This window comes from Micrasema longulum, unplaced genomic scaffold, assembly GCF_059751315.1.
Source record: "Micrasema longulum isolate JH-2025_06_02 unplaced genomic scaffold, ASM5975131v1 h1tg000306l, whole genome shotgun sequence".
Taxonomy (NCBI): domain Eukaryota; kingdom Metazoa; phylum Arthropoda; class Insecta; order Trichoptera; family Brachycentridae; genus Micrasema; species Micrasema longulum.
In genome coordinates this window covers 591835-607502 of record NW_028277510.1, presented here as the reverse complement: position 1 = coordinate 607502, position 15668 = coordinate 591835, and the positions used below count along the sequence as shown (strand labels likewise).

The window sequence follows — 15668 nt, the reverse complement described above, 5'->3', positions numbered from 1 at the left end:
TACAAGAAAATAAATATATTTTGATTATTTATGTATTCATTATTAATTACACTCTCCCTTATGTTGTATCCCAACTCAACACAGGGCTCTTGGCTCGATAGAGTTAGGGATACGTTATTATTTTTTTGTAATGTGTATCTTTATATGAATATATAAATAATTAGTTATGCTTTATTAAGCTAGATCAAAAAAGATATTATGAAATAATGTGAATACTTAATAAGTTCAAGTATTTAACAACCTGCTCCAAAAACCTAGACCTTTTGTATGGTAGGCAAACACTCACTAACCACTAGACCATGAGACAGACTTTGTTTTTACACTTTAATTCGATTCTAACATTAGATCCTTTTCTTTTTCAAGCGTTCCTCCTAATCATGTAAAACTTTATCGTCGACAGCAATCCATCACCACGTAACTCAAATTTTATCACTTTCGACGAGAGATTAAAACATTTTTTATGTGTTCAGTAAAATTATGGATTTTATTTTGGTTAAATCAAAGTAAGATTTACATAAATGTTTTTAAAAAAAACTTAATTTTATTGAAAACACATAAAACATTTTGATCTAGAGAGAGCCTCTAAAGTGGTCAAATTTGAATTACACCGTGATGGATTGTCATCAACTTTATAGTCTTGTAACTGACTATAGTCACATGCAGCCTAGCTATATCACTATCGGATGGAAGGGAGTCATGTGCATGAACATGGCATGAAATGCAAGAATGGCCCACAGAGGGCGCTGTCAAAATTATATAAACCAAAGAACTAGAGACAAATAGCTCTCTTTTTTACGCCGCCAGCCTCCCTGCCAAATACCTTCCATTAAGTCTCTAAAGTTCTTGATTATTGATTATTCTGTAGTGAACTCTTTTGTTTGAATGAAATATTGGTTTGACTTACCGCAGTTTTGTTGTAAGGTTGCGTAAAATTAAATGAAAGATTCACTTACATTGTTCTAAGGTTATTAATAGATCCTAGATAAATAAAAGATTATACAAAAAGCAATTAAATTAAGTACAAGATTGAATGAATTAACCGTGACACGAATTTATATGAAGTGGGTATTTGAAAGTCTTAGAAAGAGCAAAACGCTAAACGAGCTGGAGTCAACGAGGGACACGTAGTATCTGAAGTGCCTCAATCATGCCGATGTCAGGCAGTTCCCGTCTGCGCCTTATGCTTGGTGTTGCAAGCAGTTAAAATGCAGCATGTGAATGCGTGCCCATAATTCTAACCACTATATTCTTGATGAAAAATAAATCTCATGCAAGTAATCTTCCTCGTGTATCATTTAATAAATTATCATGATATGATACCTTATTCTAAATAACTGTTATTAACTAATATAAAATCAGGATAATCTTCAAAGGTATTTTATCCCAAAAGTTTGATAAGCATTTTTACTATAACTTAAATAATATGAAATATATTTTGATCTGTTTTATATGTACAGGCATTATCTGCCCACTAAACAAACAGCTGTAAAATTGGTAAGTATTTACAAACCTTAACTAATTCCTACCAGTCTCTTTTTGCTTGGTTGGAAGCCAGGCCGAAGCCCACCGACGTACATATTATATATTGCGTAAGAACAAGCTGAATAAGAATATTTAAATACTATTATTTACAAACTAGTCTAATATTTTTCGATCTTCTAGATGTGTAATTATAAAAAAAACTCGTAACTTTTAAAATTTATTCTATATATATTTTGATGATAACACATCTTTGATAAATTTGTTCATTTCATTTGCAATGTTTGACAATTTGATGATTATTTTCAGTATAAACTTACCTAAGTATGCTGGGGTGCCCACGACTGATCTTCTAAAAGACTTTTCTCCAATAATTCTAGCAAAGCCAAAATCACACAGTTTCACTTGCGGGAAATCGGAGTCGGAAGAAAGGAGCACATTCTCAGGTTTAAGGTCGCAGTGAACTATATTTTTGCTGTGCAAATGTTTTAAAGCTACCAGAATCTGAAAGATAATTGAGTTAAAGAAATCTAAAATGAAACTTTTGTGTAAAAACAGCAACAAAGTCACAGGTTAGGCTTCAAATTTGACATATTTTTATGATAAATTATAACAAACTTGAACTAAGAATTTTCTTTGAATCCACTCGGGGAATATCCATTTACAATTTTATGTATGGTATAAAAAACATTATGTCACGATTAAACCCAGTCACTGATGAAAATTATAAATAAATATGGAATAGAACAAAAATAAATACAGTTCTTTTATGATTATAATTCAAATGTAATTCCACCAAGAAATATCAGTAGAGAAACTAAATCTACAGAAAACATTACAAAAAAAAAATATCATTATTATTCATTTTCACAGATGTTCAGGTGCAGGTTTTGTTTTGAGTTATTGTTCTGTGAGTTTGAAATCTTTGCCGGCGTCTCAGATCACAATTTGATCCCATTGAGGGTTCTGGTCTTGTGAAGGAAACTTTTCTCCTCTCCAATTCCTGATGCCCAAGGAGGCTCTGTTCTTTTCCACACAATCCAACCATCTCAGTTTAGATCTCCTGACACTCCATTGTCTCAGTATTATTTTCATTACCTTATTTTGGAGTACTGCAAGTTTATTTTTGTCTTTTGACACTAAATTATTGAAATTAACAAAAGAAAAGAAAACAAAAATATCCAATTAAATCAGAAATTCTTTTGATGTCTGTCCAGCTTCTCCCAAATGAGTTTTCAGCGGTTTTTCTCTTGATCAATTAAATGCGAAGAAGTTCCATAATAGGCCACAGTCGATAATCCCATCAGATCCTTACAATAGTTAAGAGCAGCTACAAAGAACCTACCTGTTTCAGTAAATGCAAGCAACTCCCATCTAATAAGAAAAACTCTTTCCTACCTGAGTGATAATAAACTTAGTGATTCTCTCAGTAAGGCGACCCCTCTCGTGGGAGAGTATCATCTCTAGCATGTCTCCGCGCAGCTTCTCCATCACCACAAATATCCGCTCCGGAGTCTCGAACATCCGCTCCAGGTTCACCACTCCGGGATGGGACAGGTTCTGTAGGATGGCTACCTCGTTCTTCAGCTGAGCTTCCTGCTTCGTGGGGAAGCGTAACTTGTCTATTACCTGAAACATAACATGAAAATTTACATTTGTTTCTGCATATTACTATCGTAGTCGGCATCACTATACAGCAACAGAATCGGACCGACCATAGGTTCAGTTGGCACGAAGCCCCAGACACTTGCTTACAAGGGAGGGCAGAATAATATGCTCGTATTAATTTATAAACATGTATATTCTCGTCCCTTTTCAATGAGTAACGGGGCTGTAGGATTTAGGTTGTTGAGGATTAAAGCTCCTACCACAATTGGGATTGACAGAAGACACAAGGTTGATGTTTGATGCGTATTTATTGCATGTTCAATAAATTACTACACTTTGTTATGGAGCGCAAGTGTAAAGGGTTGAACTGACTGCACTTGGACTACATGCTGGAACTGAGTGACTGCGTTGAGCTGATTTGGATGGACTGGGTATTACCATGCCCTGTGGTCTCTTTATAGGCCGTGTCCATTTGTTCTTCATGTCTCCATGGCGGGAATGAAGTGTGTAATAAAGATAATGTACTGCAGGACATTGCACTTATGTAGATGGACGTTTCATGTGCAATACTATTAGTCTTGCAGAATATAATGTATTGTATCCAATAGAAAGTGATGAGTTTCTTCTTGCAGTCATTGCTCTATATTTCAGGTGAAATCATTGCACATCTATGTGTCATCGATCATCACCCCCACAGGGCGCTTGCACCCCTTTGGGTCCGGGCTCTCTTTAGATTCTAAAATATTTTATTCTTCTTTCCTCCATTTCACTCTTACAAAATAGTGTAGCTTGTATTTAGTAATCAGTATTTATTTAGTATAGTTAATATGTTTTTTTTTAAGATATCCACCGACAAGTCATGAAATTTGGCTTTGCGAGTATTTAAATGAATATTTAAAAGCCCATTTTTAGTGTGAATTATTATAATGTAAAAAGAAATCATAAATAATACATATTTGTGTAATCAATTATCAGCCAATTTTTAGAGGTTTTAAATATAATATAATATGAACGTCAGAGACTGGTATCTTTTTATGTACAGGTGTAAAGAAGGGTGTTTATATATATATATATATATATATGTATTTATAATTTATCAGATGACGAATATGTTGATAGGGTTTTTGTTTATCGTTAAACGGGATATACAAACCTAGTTAGACAGTCAAAGTAACTAAAAATAATATAATAATTCAATAATAGTAATTGTAAATAATATGTACATTTCTTATATCATATTATGTATTATTATTTATTGTGTATCATACAAACATACTTTTTTGTTGTATACAAGTTTATTTGTTAGCTCACCTTAATAGCAACAGGTCGATTGGTTCGCCGATGTATTCCTCCATAGACGATACCAAACTGTCCCGAACCTAAAACTTCCTCGGGGAATATCTGGTACAGCTGAGACATGTCTGTTACTCGTTCTTCTGGCATGCCATTACTGCTTTCACCTGTTAAATATCACAATTAGACTCAAATCATTATAAAAAATCAAATAGTGACCAAAAGGTCAATTTATTGTGTACAACACTACCAAAATTAGTATATATTCAAATTATTAACAGTTATATATTCAAATTATTAACTGTAAAAAAACCACAAATTTAAAAAAAATAATTATCAAAGAACTTGAACTCGTATGTTCATAATACCAGATAGGATTAAAATCTGACTCTATTTAGAAAGAAGGCGAAGTCACAGAATTCAATTTTATATAAGGCAGTAAAAAAATATTGATATGGGAAAAAACATTTATGAAGGGAATAAAAAACAGAATTTAAACTTAAGGTTAAGACATAATATATATGTTAAACAATTTAAAAATGACATATTTATAATGTTATTTAATATGATCTAATGAGCACGCATAACAATTTGTTTATGTGTGCATAATTTCAAGATTCAAAATAATTAAATAAAAGCAGTAAGGATTGATGATGATTCTCTCTACCACTTACCAGATTGCTGGGTGACGGGCATTAGGGCCTGCCGGATGGCCGTCTCCCAGGACTTGGCGAGGTAGGCGCCCACACCGCTGTCGGGGGGCGGGAGGGCCGAGACCCCGCCCCCTGACAAGTGAGCCAGGGGATCCGCCCCCACTAGGTAGTCCACGTTAACTGTACGCACCTCGAAGCAGTGCATCACGTCTGCAACAATTAGCCACATTGTCATTTCGTTCTTCACAATGATCATTGACACGCATGGTATAGAAATAAACATTTATATGCAACTAATTTTATCTTGAAATCCACGGAAATTTATTTATTTCATATCACTGTTTACAAAAAAATTTGTTTGAAAAAGATCACAATGGACAAGCCAAAACAATTTATTGTTGGGTTTGTGAATTTTTTTTTTTTCGTCAGAAGCATTATTTTATTTCATCGGAGGAAATTACTAAAATATATTAATTTTAAACTTCATATTTCCGCAGCTTTATTTAATCATACTATCCTTGTCAAATATTTCGAAACTGTGGATCAAAGGTCCGAGATTCGAACCCCCGCTCTACCATGGTTCTAATATCAAAAAAATTTAAATGTTTGGTGTGGCGCAGTTGGTTTGACACAAAAATGTGGCGCAGTTGGTTTGACGGCCAACTGTGAAATTGGTATCGCGGGTTCGATTCCCAACAGTTGCAAGGAAAATCCAACAAAGATTTTTTTCTCGATTGGTCCGAGTGTTGTGGTATATTATTCATAAATTCCTTCAATATCCTTTCTTTCATACCTGCTGACAAGCCTCTAAAAAAAGAGGCTTAGCGGGTTATTCCTTTAAAATAAAAAATTCATAAGAATGTAAATATTTATGCCAGACACAATATGCTCGAACTAGGGACCGAACATGGAATAAATTAAAGAATGAATTAAAAACATACCTCCTTGTGGTGTCCTCGCCGTGTCAATCGTTAAAATCTCACTCAGTGGAATTTCTTTATAATATTTGGCACCTTGGTCAGATTGGAAGAGGGTTATTGATTTTGCGTCTAATCTCCAGTAATGTCTTTTTAACTGAAAGGTGAAATGACATTTTGTTAATCGATAACAAAAAAACAAACAAAAATATAACACGCGATTGATAACATGTCTGTCTCTCACCATTTTGTCTTTATTTGTAAAATGCACGAGCCAGCCTTCTTTGACACATTTCGATCCACGCTTCTTTGTGTGTTTAACGGATTGAACTATTCTCATAAGTGGAATGTTGGCACTCGGTGAGGAAGAAGAACTGTAAAAAAAAAAAAATTTCATGTATACTTGAAATACTGAGGTTTTTTCTTTATTTCTTTGAAATTATATAATGGGTACTGCAAAGAATGTGTACCTAGAGCCAATAAAAGAGGTTTTAGTACAGTAGAACTCAGTTTATCCAAATTCCAGTCATCCGAATTACCAAATATCTAGATTGTTATCAGGTAATAAAAAATAAAGGAGAAGTTTTAATTAACTTTGCTGGACAAACTTAGTAAGTTTTTAATGTGATTCCAATTCGCTGCATTAATCCCATTTTCCCATTTTTCCTCTTTTTTTCTATACATTCTAATTCAATTATTCCCCCCAATTAATGTTTTTTACTTTTTTCATAACCGCGGTTTTACGTCGAAATTTTTCATAACTCATTCGATCTGTCAAAAGAGGAGCCACGCGCCGCCGCGTGAATGGAGAATAAAATGGAGGTTAATAAAAAAAAATTTAAAATTATTGTTTTAAACTAAATTCAAAGTAGGTGCAGTGTAATTTGCCATTTTGTTTAAGTGTCTAATTTGACATTTTACTAAATAGTGACATGCAGTTGACGCATGTTTAGGAAGAATAAAGTATTTACATCAATAAATTACGATGCAGAAAGTTTAAAAAATTGCCTATATAAATATTATTTGATGTTATAAACATAATGTGAAAAGAAGATAGTTTAAACAGTTATCATAAAAGTGTGAAACGGTTTTGCCGCGATGTGAATGACAGTTGAAATTATGTGGTGCCATACTAAAAAAAGTGATACCATATAAATAAATTTTCCCAATATTTAGGGAAAAAATCGTTTTATGCAAATTGAAAATTTTATTTTCGTGTTTTTAAGGTAAAAAAAAAAACCTACCTAAAATAAACCTACAAAAAATTATTTAAACTTGTTCTTTTAAAATTCAATAAAAAATAAAACATTGTAGTATTGCTTGAACAAATACAAAATATTTTAACTAAATCTTTGGCAAATATGAATAATCCCCAATTATTACAGTTCTTACAACTTTTCTGCAGTATATTTAGTATAGTCTAGCACAATAATGATATTTTTATGCATTTCATTTTTTCCATAAATTTTTTATTTCCTCACTTTAGAGTTTTTCTCAGTTTTACACTTCTTTTGTTGCTCCCTTGAAAAACGTAAAACAGGGGTTTTACTATACTAGTGTTATCGGATGCAGTATGGTCAATTCTTTGTTCTGCTAAAAACAGCCAGGCCGCTTTCATAAAAAAATCTGTAATCACCTTCTGAAAATAATGTTGATCACAAAAATGACTTTTCTCATTTTGCCGAAAACACCACTGGTTGAAACTGGTCAAATACATAATTAAATTATTTTATGCATTATAAAAAAAAAATGTATGTATTATTTATCATTTGTTTAAGTAAAAAACATTCGAACTGTCTTGTCGATTTGATTATTAACTCTTTTCACAAAAGTGCTATTATCTCAGTTCCACTATGACTGGCTGGTTTCTGCATAACTACGTTCAATTGCAGTTTTACTGTATTTATATTAAGACCCAGAAATGAAAGTGTTTCTGTGGTCTGTCAAAAATTTAACTCCATACTTAAATCTCTTTTTTTTGGCTTGTTTTACTAATGAACTGGACGGTCGAAATACACTTCCTCATTTTAGCTGAAATTAAATACCTGCTAGGTCGACTGCACGACTTTTCCTCGGAAGAAGAATGGTCCGCATCGGGGTCCATCACTAGCGTGGGTGGCGCCGCTCTGCTGGACGCCCCTCCCCCCGCCCCATTGACTGTTGCCATTCCCTTCACCCCTTCAGCATCAGAGTCGTCTTCCTCCTCGCACATAGAGCAGGAAAGAAGTTCCCTTTCACTGCCCGTACTGCTGTCTTGGTACTCGCCTGCAATAAGAAAGATTTTAGATAATTCATTGAAATAACCTTTGAAATATATACCGTAAGGAGATAAACCTTCATGATATCTTTTCGAGAAGAGATATGGAAGTTAAGACATTTACAGGGCTAGACTTCCATATTAAGTGCCTTTACTATAACAAACTGGAAAGAAAAACACTGCAATGAAGCACATAATACCTAACATTCAGTATCTAATTTTTCTTGCTCTTTGTGTATTTTATAAAACAAAATGTCGAGGATCAGACTTGTTACATATGCTAACTGCTAGACCAGGAGGCGGACAATAAATATTGTCAACAACCCTGAAATTATGCGGAGTTCCCAATTACATTATTATTTTTATGTTACCTTAGACAGCATTAACATAGACTGTTCCACATTCCAATACACAGGACCAACCTACCCATGATAAAGCTTGTTTGAAGGGCTACCTGCATGTTGAACAATATTACTTTGGACATTGATTTTTTTCAGATCTATGAGGGAGTTTTTTGAGGCAAGATTTTCTTGCTTTTTTAACATTTTTTCAAGTTATTATATGTACCTTTGTGTTATTTTAAAACAAATCTAATTTTATTGTCTTTTTTTATTATATGTATGAATTAAGACGTAGCATATTTTGTAATGTATATAATATATCTTCTTCTTCCAGTGCATCGTCAGGTCCCCCCGGTGTTAGCAATCACTGCGGCGAAAGAACCTCTGTCATGCACTATTCGGAACACGTTCTCAACTCTCTGTCCAATCCCTTATATTCCGCAGCCAGGACAACTGCCTCCTGCCAACTCCCCGCCGTCCTTCCATCTTGTCCTTGATTATCAGCTGAAGCAGATGATATTTATCTCCCCTCAGCACTCTTGACCCACCATGAGACCTTTCTAACCTTCACACTCGACAACAGTTCTGGCTCTGTAATATGTCTGCACTACTGATCATATCGGTCCATGGTATACGGAGCATTCTACTGTGTGTATCCACATCTCAAACAGCTCCAACCGGTTCATAACTTTATTTATCAGAGTCCATGTTTCACACCCATATATTAGAACAGACCATTTACATAACATTTAACGAAAATAACGTTCTCATTTAATTAAATGCAGCACATACATTACATACATATATAAATAAATCAATGAGGAAGTTCGGTAAAAATTAAAGCATTTAATTGTACGGCTTGAAAATTCATGAAAAAAATAATAAAAAATATTTTAATAAAAACTAATTACTTTGAACAACGTCACTCATTCATATGAATCAACTGAGAGAGTTGTGAAAGATTTCCGGTTTGCGGTAAGTCAACAGACCAATCAGCAGAACTAACCGAGAAGAAGCGGAAGAGAACTTGAGATGTTACACACGGAGTAGTTTCAGATATACAAAACTTTAAAAAATCATAGCGCTGATAATACAATACATATTTTTTTTAAATAAATCTTTTTGCTTAGTTTAATAGTCTATTAAGAAATAAAAAAATAAAAAACCACCGAACTTCCTCATATTGAATGCTAAAAATAAAACAGAAACTTACTCCCAGGTTCCCGGCTGATCTCTCCGCTGCAGTCTTTGGGTATTTTCTCCACGCATTTCTTGTGCACATTGTGATGGCAGTCCTTGCACTGCAGACCCTGCTTGAAGAGGCCCCGCAGCAGCTTGCGGCAGTGGCGACACACGGTGGGACGCGTGTACGAGTGCAGGACAAAGGTGTGGGGAATGTTCACGGCCGGCTGCCCTGCACCTGCCCAGGTCGACCGGCCTGACTTGGAAGATGGAGTCACTATGATAGGCTGCAAACGACGAATTATGTGTCCAATCAAGAATATTTTGAGTATGTCTAAATGTTTGTTGTTAAGGACTGGATTCAATTCCCTAATAAATGATCAAGATTGACATATATTACAATAGAGATAAAGAAATGATTTATTTATACACTTTATATACAAAAAGGCAGTTATATGGTTTTCAATTTTTTCCCATGAGTAAATGAGTTTTTTTTACGCTAGCAATTCCTTTATCCAACTCTAGTGAATTCGTTTACAGCAGCGCATAGCAGATTTTAATGGTTATTGTTTACGTCAAAAATATTCAAGTGTGAATTACTCAAAATGACATCTAGTTATGCAGTTTTTTCACGTATAATGAGTTTTTTAAAAGAAATTACATGGTTAGAAAGTATTTAAGTAGATATACCCATTAAAGATAAATCATTATTAAACTGGCTTTCATAACATATTTTTGTAAAGTTGTTTATTAAATTAATAAACATAATAATTATTTATTAATTTTGTAAATAAAAAAACTTTTCTTTTATCATTTTGGTTTATTTTTACCACCATTTTCAATTTAAAATTTAAATTTAAAAATGCCTCAAGAGGTTAAGGTTATTTCTTCCTACTTACCCAGACCATTCAATTTAGAAAATAGATAGTTAATATTGTAAAAAACTAATCTGTGTGGATTTAAGTAGGAATATGTATTATTTTATGAAAATTTTTTAGACATCATAAGTAATAATATAAAATCATGTAAATGAATTCCTCGACACGGGTTGAGCCCAGTGAGGTATTCATATATTTTTTTAAAAAGTGATATGTAAAACGTGAAATAAAAAAATATATTAAAAAAAATATACGAGGCATGTTCATAAAGTAAGTATACTAGATTATTATATTTTTTTTAGAAGAAGTGCATTTAAAAAAAAATTACAAGATATACACTTGTTTACTATTTTTCCACATAATCGCTAGCCCCGCAAAAATAACTTATCTTATTTTTTGTTCTGTACACCATTTTGTTAAAAGGATCTAAATTATATTGTTATGGTATTTGTTACAATCAATAAAGTGTAAAGTTTTCACGAATCAAGTTTTGTAAAATTTCTATTGAAAATAAACGTAAAAATGGCATTTTTCAATAAAAAATGATTAGTTTCATATTTTCGTTTAGAATCACGTTAAATTTCAAATACATTTGAATGAACACCCAGACTGAAAAGTTTAGTCATCCATTTTGCTCCATATGCTCAAACCATTGTGGCATTCTTAATTTGATAGATTATGCCTATAATAGTTACAATTTAAGGTGACAGTTTTAAAACATGTTTCGTGTATTAAAAATTAGAAATAATCATATCTTTTTAGGATTTAAAGAAGCCCCCGAGCCAAAGGAAAATTAGTGGAGCGGGAAAAAATCTGATAATTGTCAATTGTAAAAAAAACAAGGTTAAAAATTTCAAAACATTTATTCATTAATAAAAAAAATACATGTAAAAAATGAGTGAGAATTATGCAATTTACAGAACTTAATTCCTTTGAAAAATTACATAAATTTAAACTAACAATTATCAGACCTTAGAATACCCGTCACCATTTATTACTATTACATGAGATAAATAAATACATTAACTGAGCAGTTTTTTTGTTAAATATTTTTTAATTTATTTTTGTGCGTGCAACTAATAGAATTTATTATGAAATAATTTTCATCATTGATAAATCTGAATTTGACTGCCTTAATGAGGAAGTTTAGCGGTTTTTTATTTTATTTTTTAATAGACTATCAAACTAACCCAATTTAAAAAAATATATATTTTGTGTATCGTATTATCAGCGCTACGATTTTTTTAAGTTTTGTAATTTAGAAATTACTCCGCCCATGACGTCACAAGTTCTTCCGAATCAACCAATGGTTGAGTGTTGGGATAGACTTCCGGTTTGCGGGAGACCAACTAACCAACTAGAACTTGTGACGTAATTCCAAGTAGTTCATTTTTACTAAAAGCATTTTTATGAATTTTTTCATACATTTTTGAGAAACTTCGCTGCACAATTAAATGCTCTAATTTTGACCATTTGTAAGAAAACAATTTCCCCTAGCACTGAATTTCCCCATTGTGTCCTCATAATAAAGGAAAAAAATGCTGTCAGAATAGTTCTGTTTAATTTTGTAATAGATTTATCCTTTATTTTATTTTATATATTTTATGGAGGCAACAGAATACAACACAACAAACATATCTAAATGCAAGCAAGATATTTATATATTTTTAAAGTTTAATTTAGAGTGCAACCATTTCAGAATTGTATATTTTTAAATAAAATAATTATCTTCCATTTCCAGCAAAATAATGTAATGAATTTAATACTATTAAAATACTTAAAACATTATAGATATCATATTTTATGGAAAATGTCACAATAAAACATGCATAGAATGTATACTTATAATACTGTTAAACTTAACTTTAATTCAATAGAATGTACAACATTTTACTCATATTAATGTAATCGTCAGCTAATGTTGACAACATACATTGAAGAAGTAGTTACATATATTTAAATTGTACATAAAAAAATGTACATTGTACCTTGTCATTATTTGTGAGAACTTCCATGAAATCAAAAAATTTCAATCTATAATAAATGATAACAATAAATTATCTCAAAAAATCACTTTAACTGTCGCTTTGTAGTTTTAAAAATATATTTACTAAATATACATAAAATAATGCTGAGAAACAAAGAGAACTTATTTGCAAGTGGATTTTTTGACCGTCAAAAAATAAATTACTAGTCAAAAACGATAAATTTAAAGTTACAAAAATATTAAAATTAGTAATTTCATAAAATTAATTCTCCAGTGCATTTTGATAATGGATAATTTGAAGTCTTAAATAGAAAGTTTTGTCAACATTAGTGTAATTTTAAAACACCTAAATACCTACAAATGCTGAATATGAGTTTTAAAATATTTAAGAAATTATCATGCATAAAATTAAATGTGTAATTCCTATTCAACCAAATACATCTACTTTGAACAAAAAGTGGATAGTGCTTTCAAATGTTTAATGGCCTATATTAATGTGTTAGTGCCTGTCAGTGACCCATGAAACATACAATTTTTATTTGTGTTAGCGGGTGCGCATTTTAATATTTTACTTGAAAACTTATGTTACGAACACATAAACAAAGACCATTAATGATTTGCATGGAATATTCAGATCAAAAGGATTTTTATCAATACATCATAATATTAGTAATATTTTACATGTATTATTAAAAATTGTTTAATTTTTTTCTTAGTATTTTTACTTATGAAATTCATTATATATTATCATAATTCATTCTAAAGTCTGTTCAATAATTTTGAAGAAGTTAAATATTTTGACACCAAGCATAATATATTTTAACAACTACGAAAATAATATAAATATTTGTACAGATGTTAACAGTCTTTTCTTATTTATAATTTATGAGTAATCTTTATAAAAAGATTGACATCAAATATAGAAAAGACATGAACAAAAAATACGAGTATTTGATTTCTCAAAATAAGCACTAATGTAGGGTCAATACCAAAGTCACAAATCTTTTTCTTTCCATGTCAGTTTTAAACTAAATGTACACTACCAAAACAGCAAATAAAATATTAGGTCGAAAGACCAAATACATAAATATATTACTAAGCTGTTTTAGTGAAGTGGAAGTAAACAGTATTCAGTTTCAAACATTTTATTTTTTAAAAATGTTTGTAGATTGGTGATAAGAGCATTGACCTGACAATACGTAAAACCATAGAAAAATAGGGGGTAGCCATAGAATTAAGAATAGTCCAGAAACCGCATACGAGCATCAAACAGAAAGCGACTAAACTACTTTTAAAGAGTAGTTTTACGTTTTGACCCGTTAGTTTCTTTGTAGACGTCGCTCAGTACGCAATTCCCGATTAAAATTCAACTATGCCGTGTTGTGTCGTTTTCAAGTGTAGAAATACTGCTGGTATATTAAAGACACAGGATAATATCACATTTCATGTGTAATTAGCAAATGCATGTGTAAGTACCAAATGCATTACTTAAAAATTGAATTATTTTTCTATCTGTCAGATTGTCGGAGAACACAAAATGGACATTTCGTTAGTATTGCCAGGGTAGTAATTTTTTTTACCCTACTTTGCTAATCTAATGAGGGAACTAATGAAAATTGGACCTCGGATTAAACAACGCCGTGGTGGACATTTGACCGACATTATATTTAAAACATTGAATATTATTTAGCATGATATAAAAATATCTGTTTTATGTAAAATAAAATTTGTTTAATATTTTAAATTCAAAGTTCATTTATTCAATTACTTTTATTAAATGACCCTTTACTTATCTACTCTGTTGTGTCAATCAATGCTTCCGCGTGTACAAAAGGATTTTAGAGAAATTAACAAATTGCTTTTAACCTTAAATTTGTGTTATGATTATATTTTATCCAATCTAGCAACATTATGCGGCAACTTCACGAATGCGCGCGGTGAAAGCGGGGCAAAGTGGGGGGATTTTTGGACACAGTCTGATGTATTCAAATATGATTCTACGCTCCTTCTGGACTATTCTTAATTCTATGGGGGTAAGTATTAAGGAGTCAACTTACTAAATTTATTTCATGCAAATAACAAGTAAACTTTCAAGCATACCAAAATCATAAAATGGTGATATGGAATATCTATGAAAAATTAATAGCCCAATAATATTATTATGTACAGATATGAATTTAACATGGTTAAACATGTATCCAGGCATAAATATTTTTTACTTAAATATAGTGGGAAACAAATTTTTCTATTGCTACTTTTAGGTTTACGCTTGCAAGATTATGATGTAAGTTAATTGGATATTGTGAGTACAGAATGGCATAGGCAAAGATATGTTTGTCAAAGGGATATACGGAATCAAATTACATTATGAAAGCCAGAACAAATTTGTAAAAGTTGGGTAGGCACCTCCTCGATCAATCAAAATATTATATTAAAAATATGGTTGTTGTGTCTGAAAGCGGTTTTTGTAACTTTTTAAAAAATCCGTTTAAAATCAAATTCAGCATCTTGTGTCTCTTTTTTACACGCTGAAAATTGTCCTGGAAAGTGATGGATTGACAGTGAAATAGTTGGGTGAAAATTGGAGGATAGTTGGAGCAAAAGCTGTAATATATATATTTTTTAATTACAAGATAGATTCAAAGATGAAAATTTATCGCAACAGTGAGAGAAAACATTTTTGAGAACGTAATAAGAAAGTCTAGGCATTTTTTTTTAGAAAAAAAAATATTTTCATTCTGATGGTTTACCCAAATCAAACTATGATAGAGCTGTTTGAATCTTGGACTTTTGATCTGTGAGTTCGCCACATGGACCACACGGTTCATATGGAAGTCTAGATTACAAGCCTTATGAGCTGTCATTGGCTAGCTGGATGGCTCTCACCCACATAAATAAAGGCTTCGGCTCTTTTACTTCACAAAAGTCATCAGATGGTGGAATTGAGAAAATGTGGATGTTCAAACATTGCAGAATGGTGAATAATATACCGTGTGGTAAGTGATCACTTAAACCGATCAAAGATAGGTTATAAGCCTTGTAAATGCCTAGACTTTCATATTTCAAAAACATT

General features: G+C 31.8%; 2 protein-coding genes across 2 annotated transcripts in view; one reads left to right on the top strand and one right to left on the bottom strand.

Moving 5' to 3' along the window:
* Nucleotides 1-15668, top strand: part of LOC148282671 (uncharacterized) — a 117505-nt gene that overhangs the window by 51569 nt on the left and 50268 nt on the right. The window lies entirely within an intron of this gene.
* Nucleotides 1-15668, bottom strand: part of PKD (serine/threonine-protein kinase D3) — a 58696-nt gene that overhangs the window by 1920 nt on the left and 41108 nt on the right. The window contains exons 6-13 of the mRNA XM_088224724.1: nt 9762-10017; nt 7996-8215; nt 6195-6324; nt 5975-6107; nt 5055-5243; nt 4399-4547; nt 2878-3108; nt 1800-1983 (exon numbers count right to left, since the gene is read on the bottom strand). Coding sequence (XP_088080850.1) covers nt 1800-1983; nt 2878-3108; nt 4399-4547; nt 5055-5243; nt 5975-6107; nt 6195-6324; nt 7996-8215; nt 9762-10017 — 1492 coding nt within the window. The remainder of the gene's footprint in view (nt 1-1799; nt 1984-2877; nt 3109-4398; nt 4548-5054; nt 5244-5974; nt 6108-6194; nt 6325-7995; nt 8216-9761; nt 10018-15668) is intronic.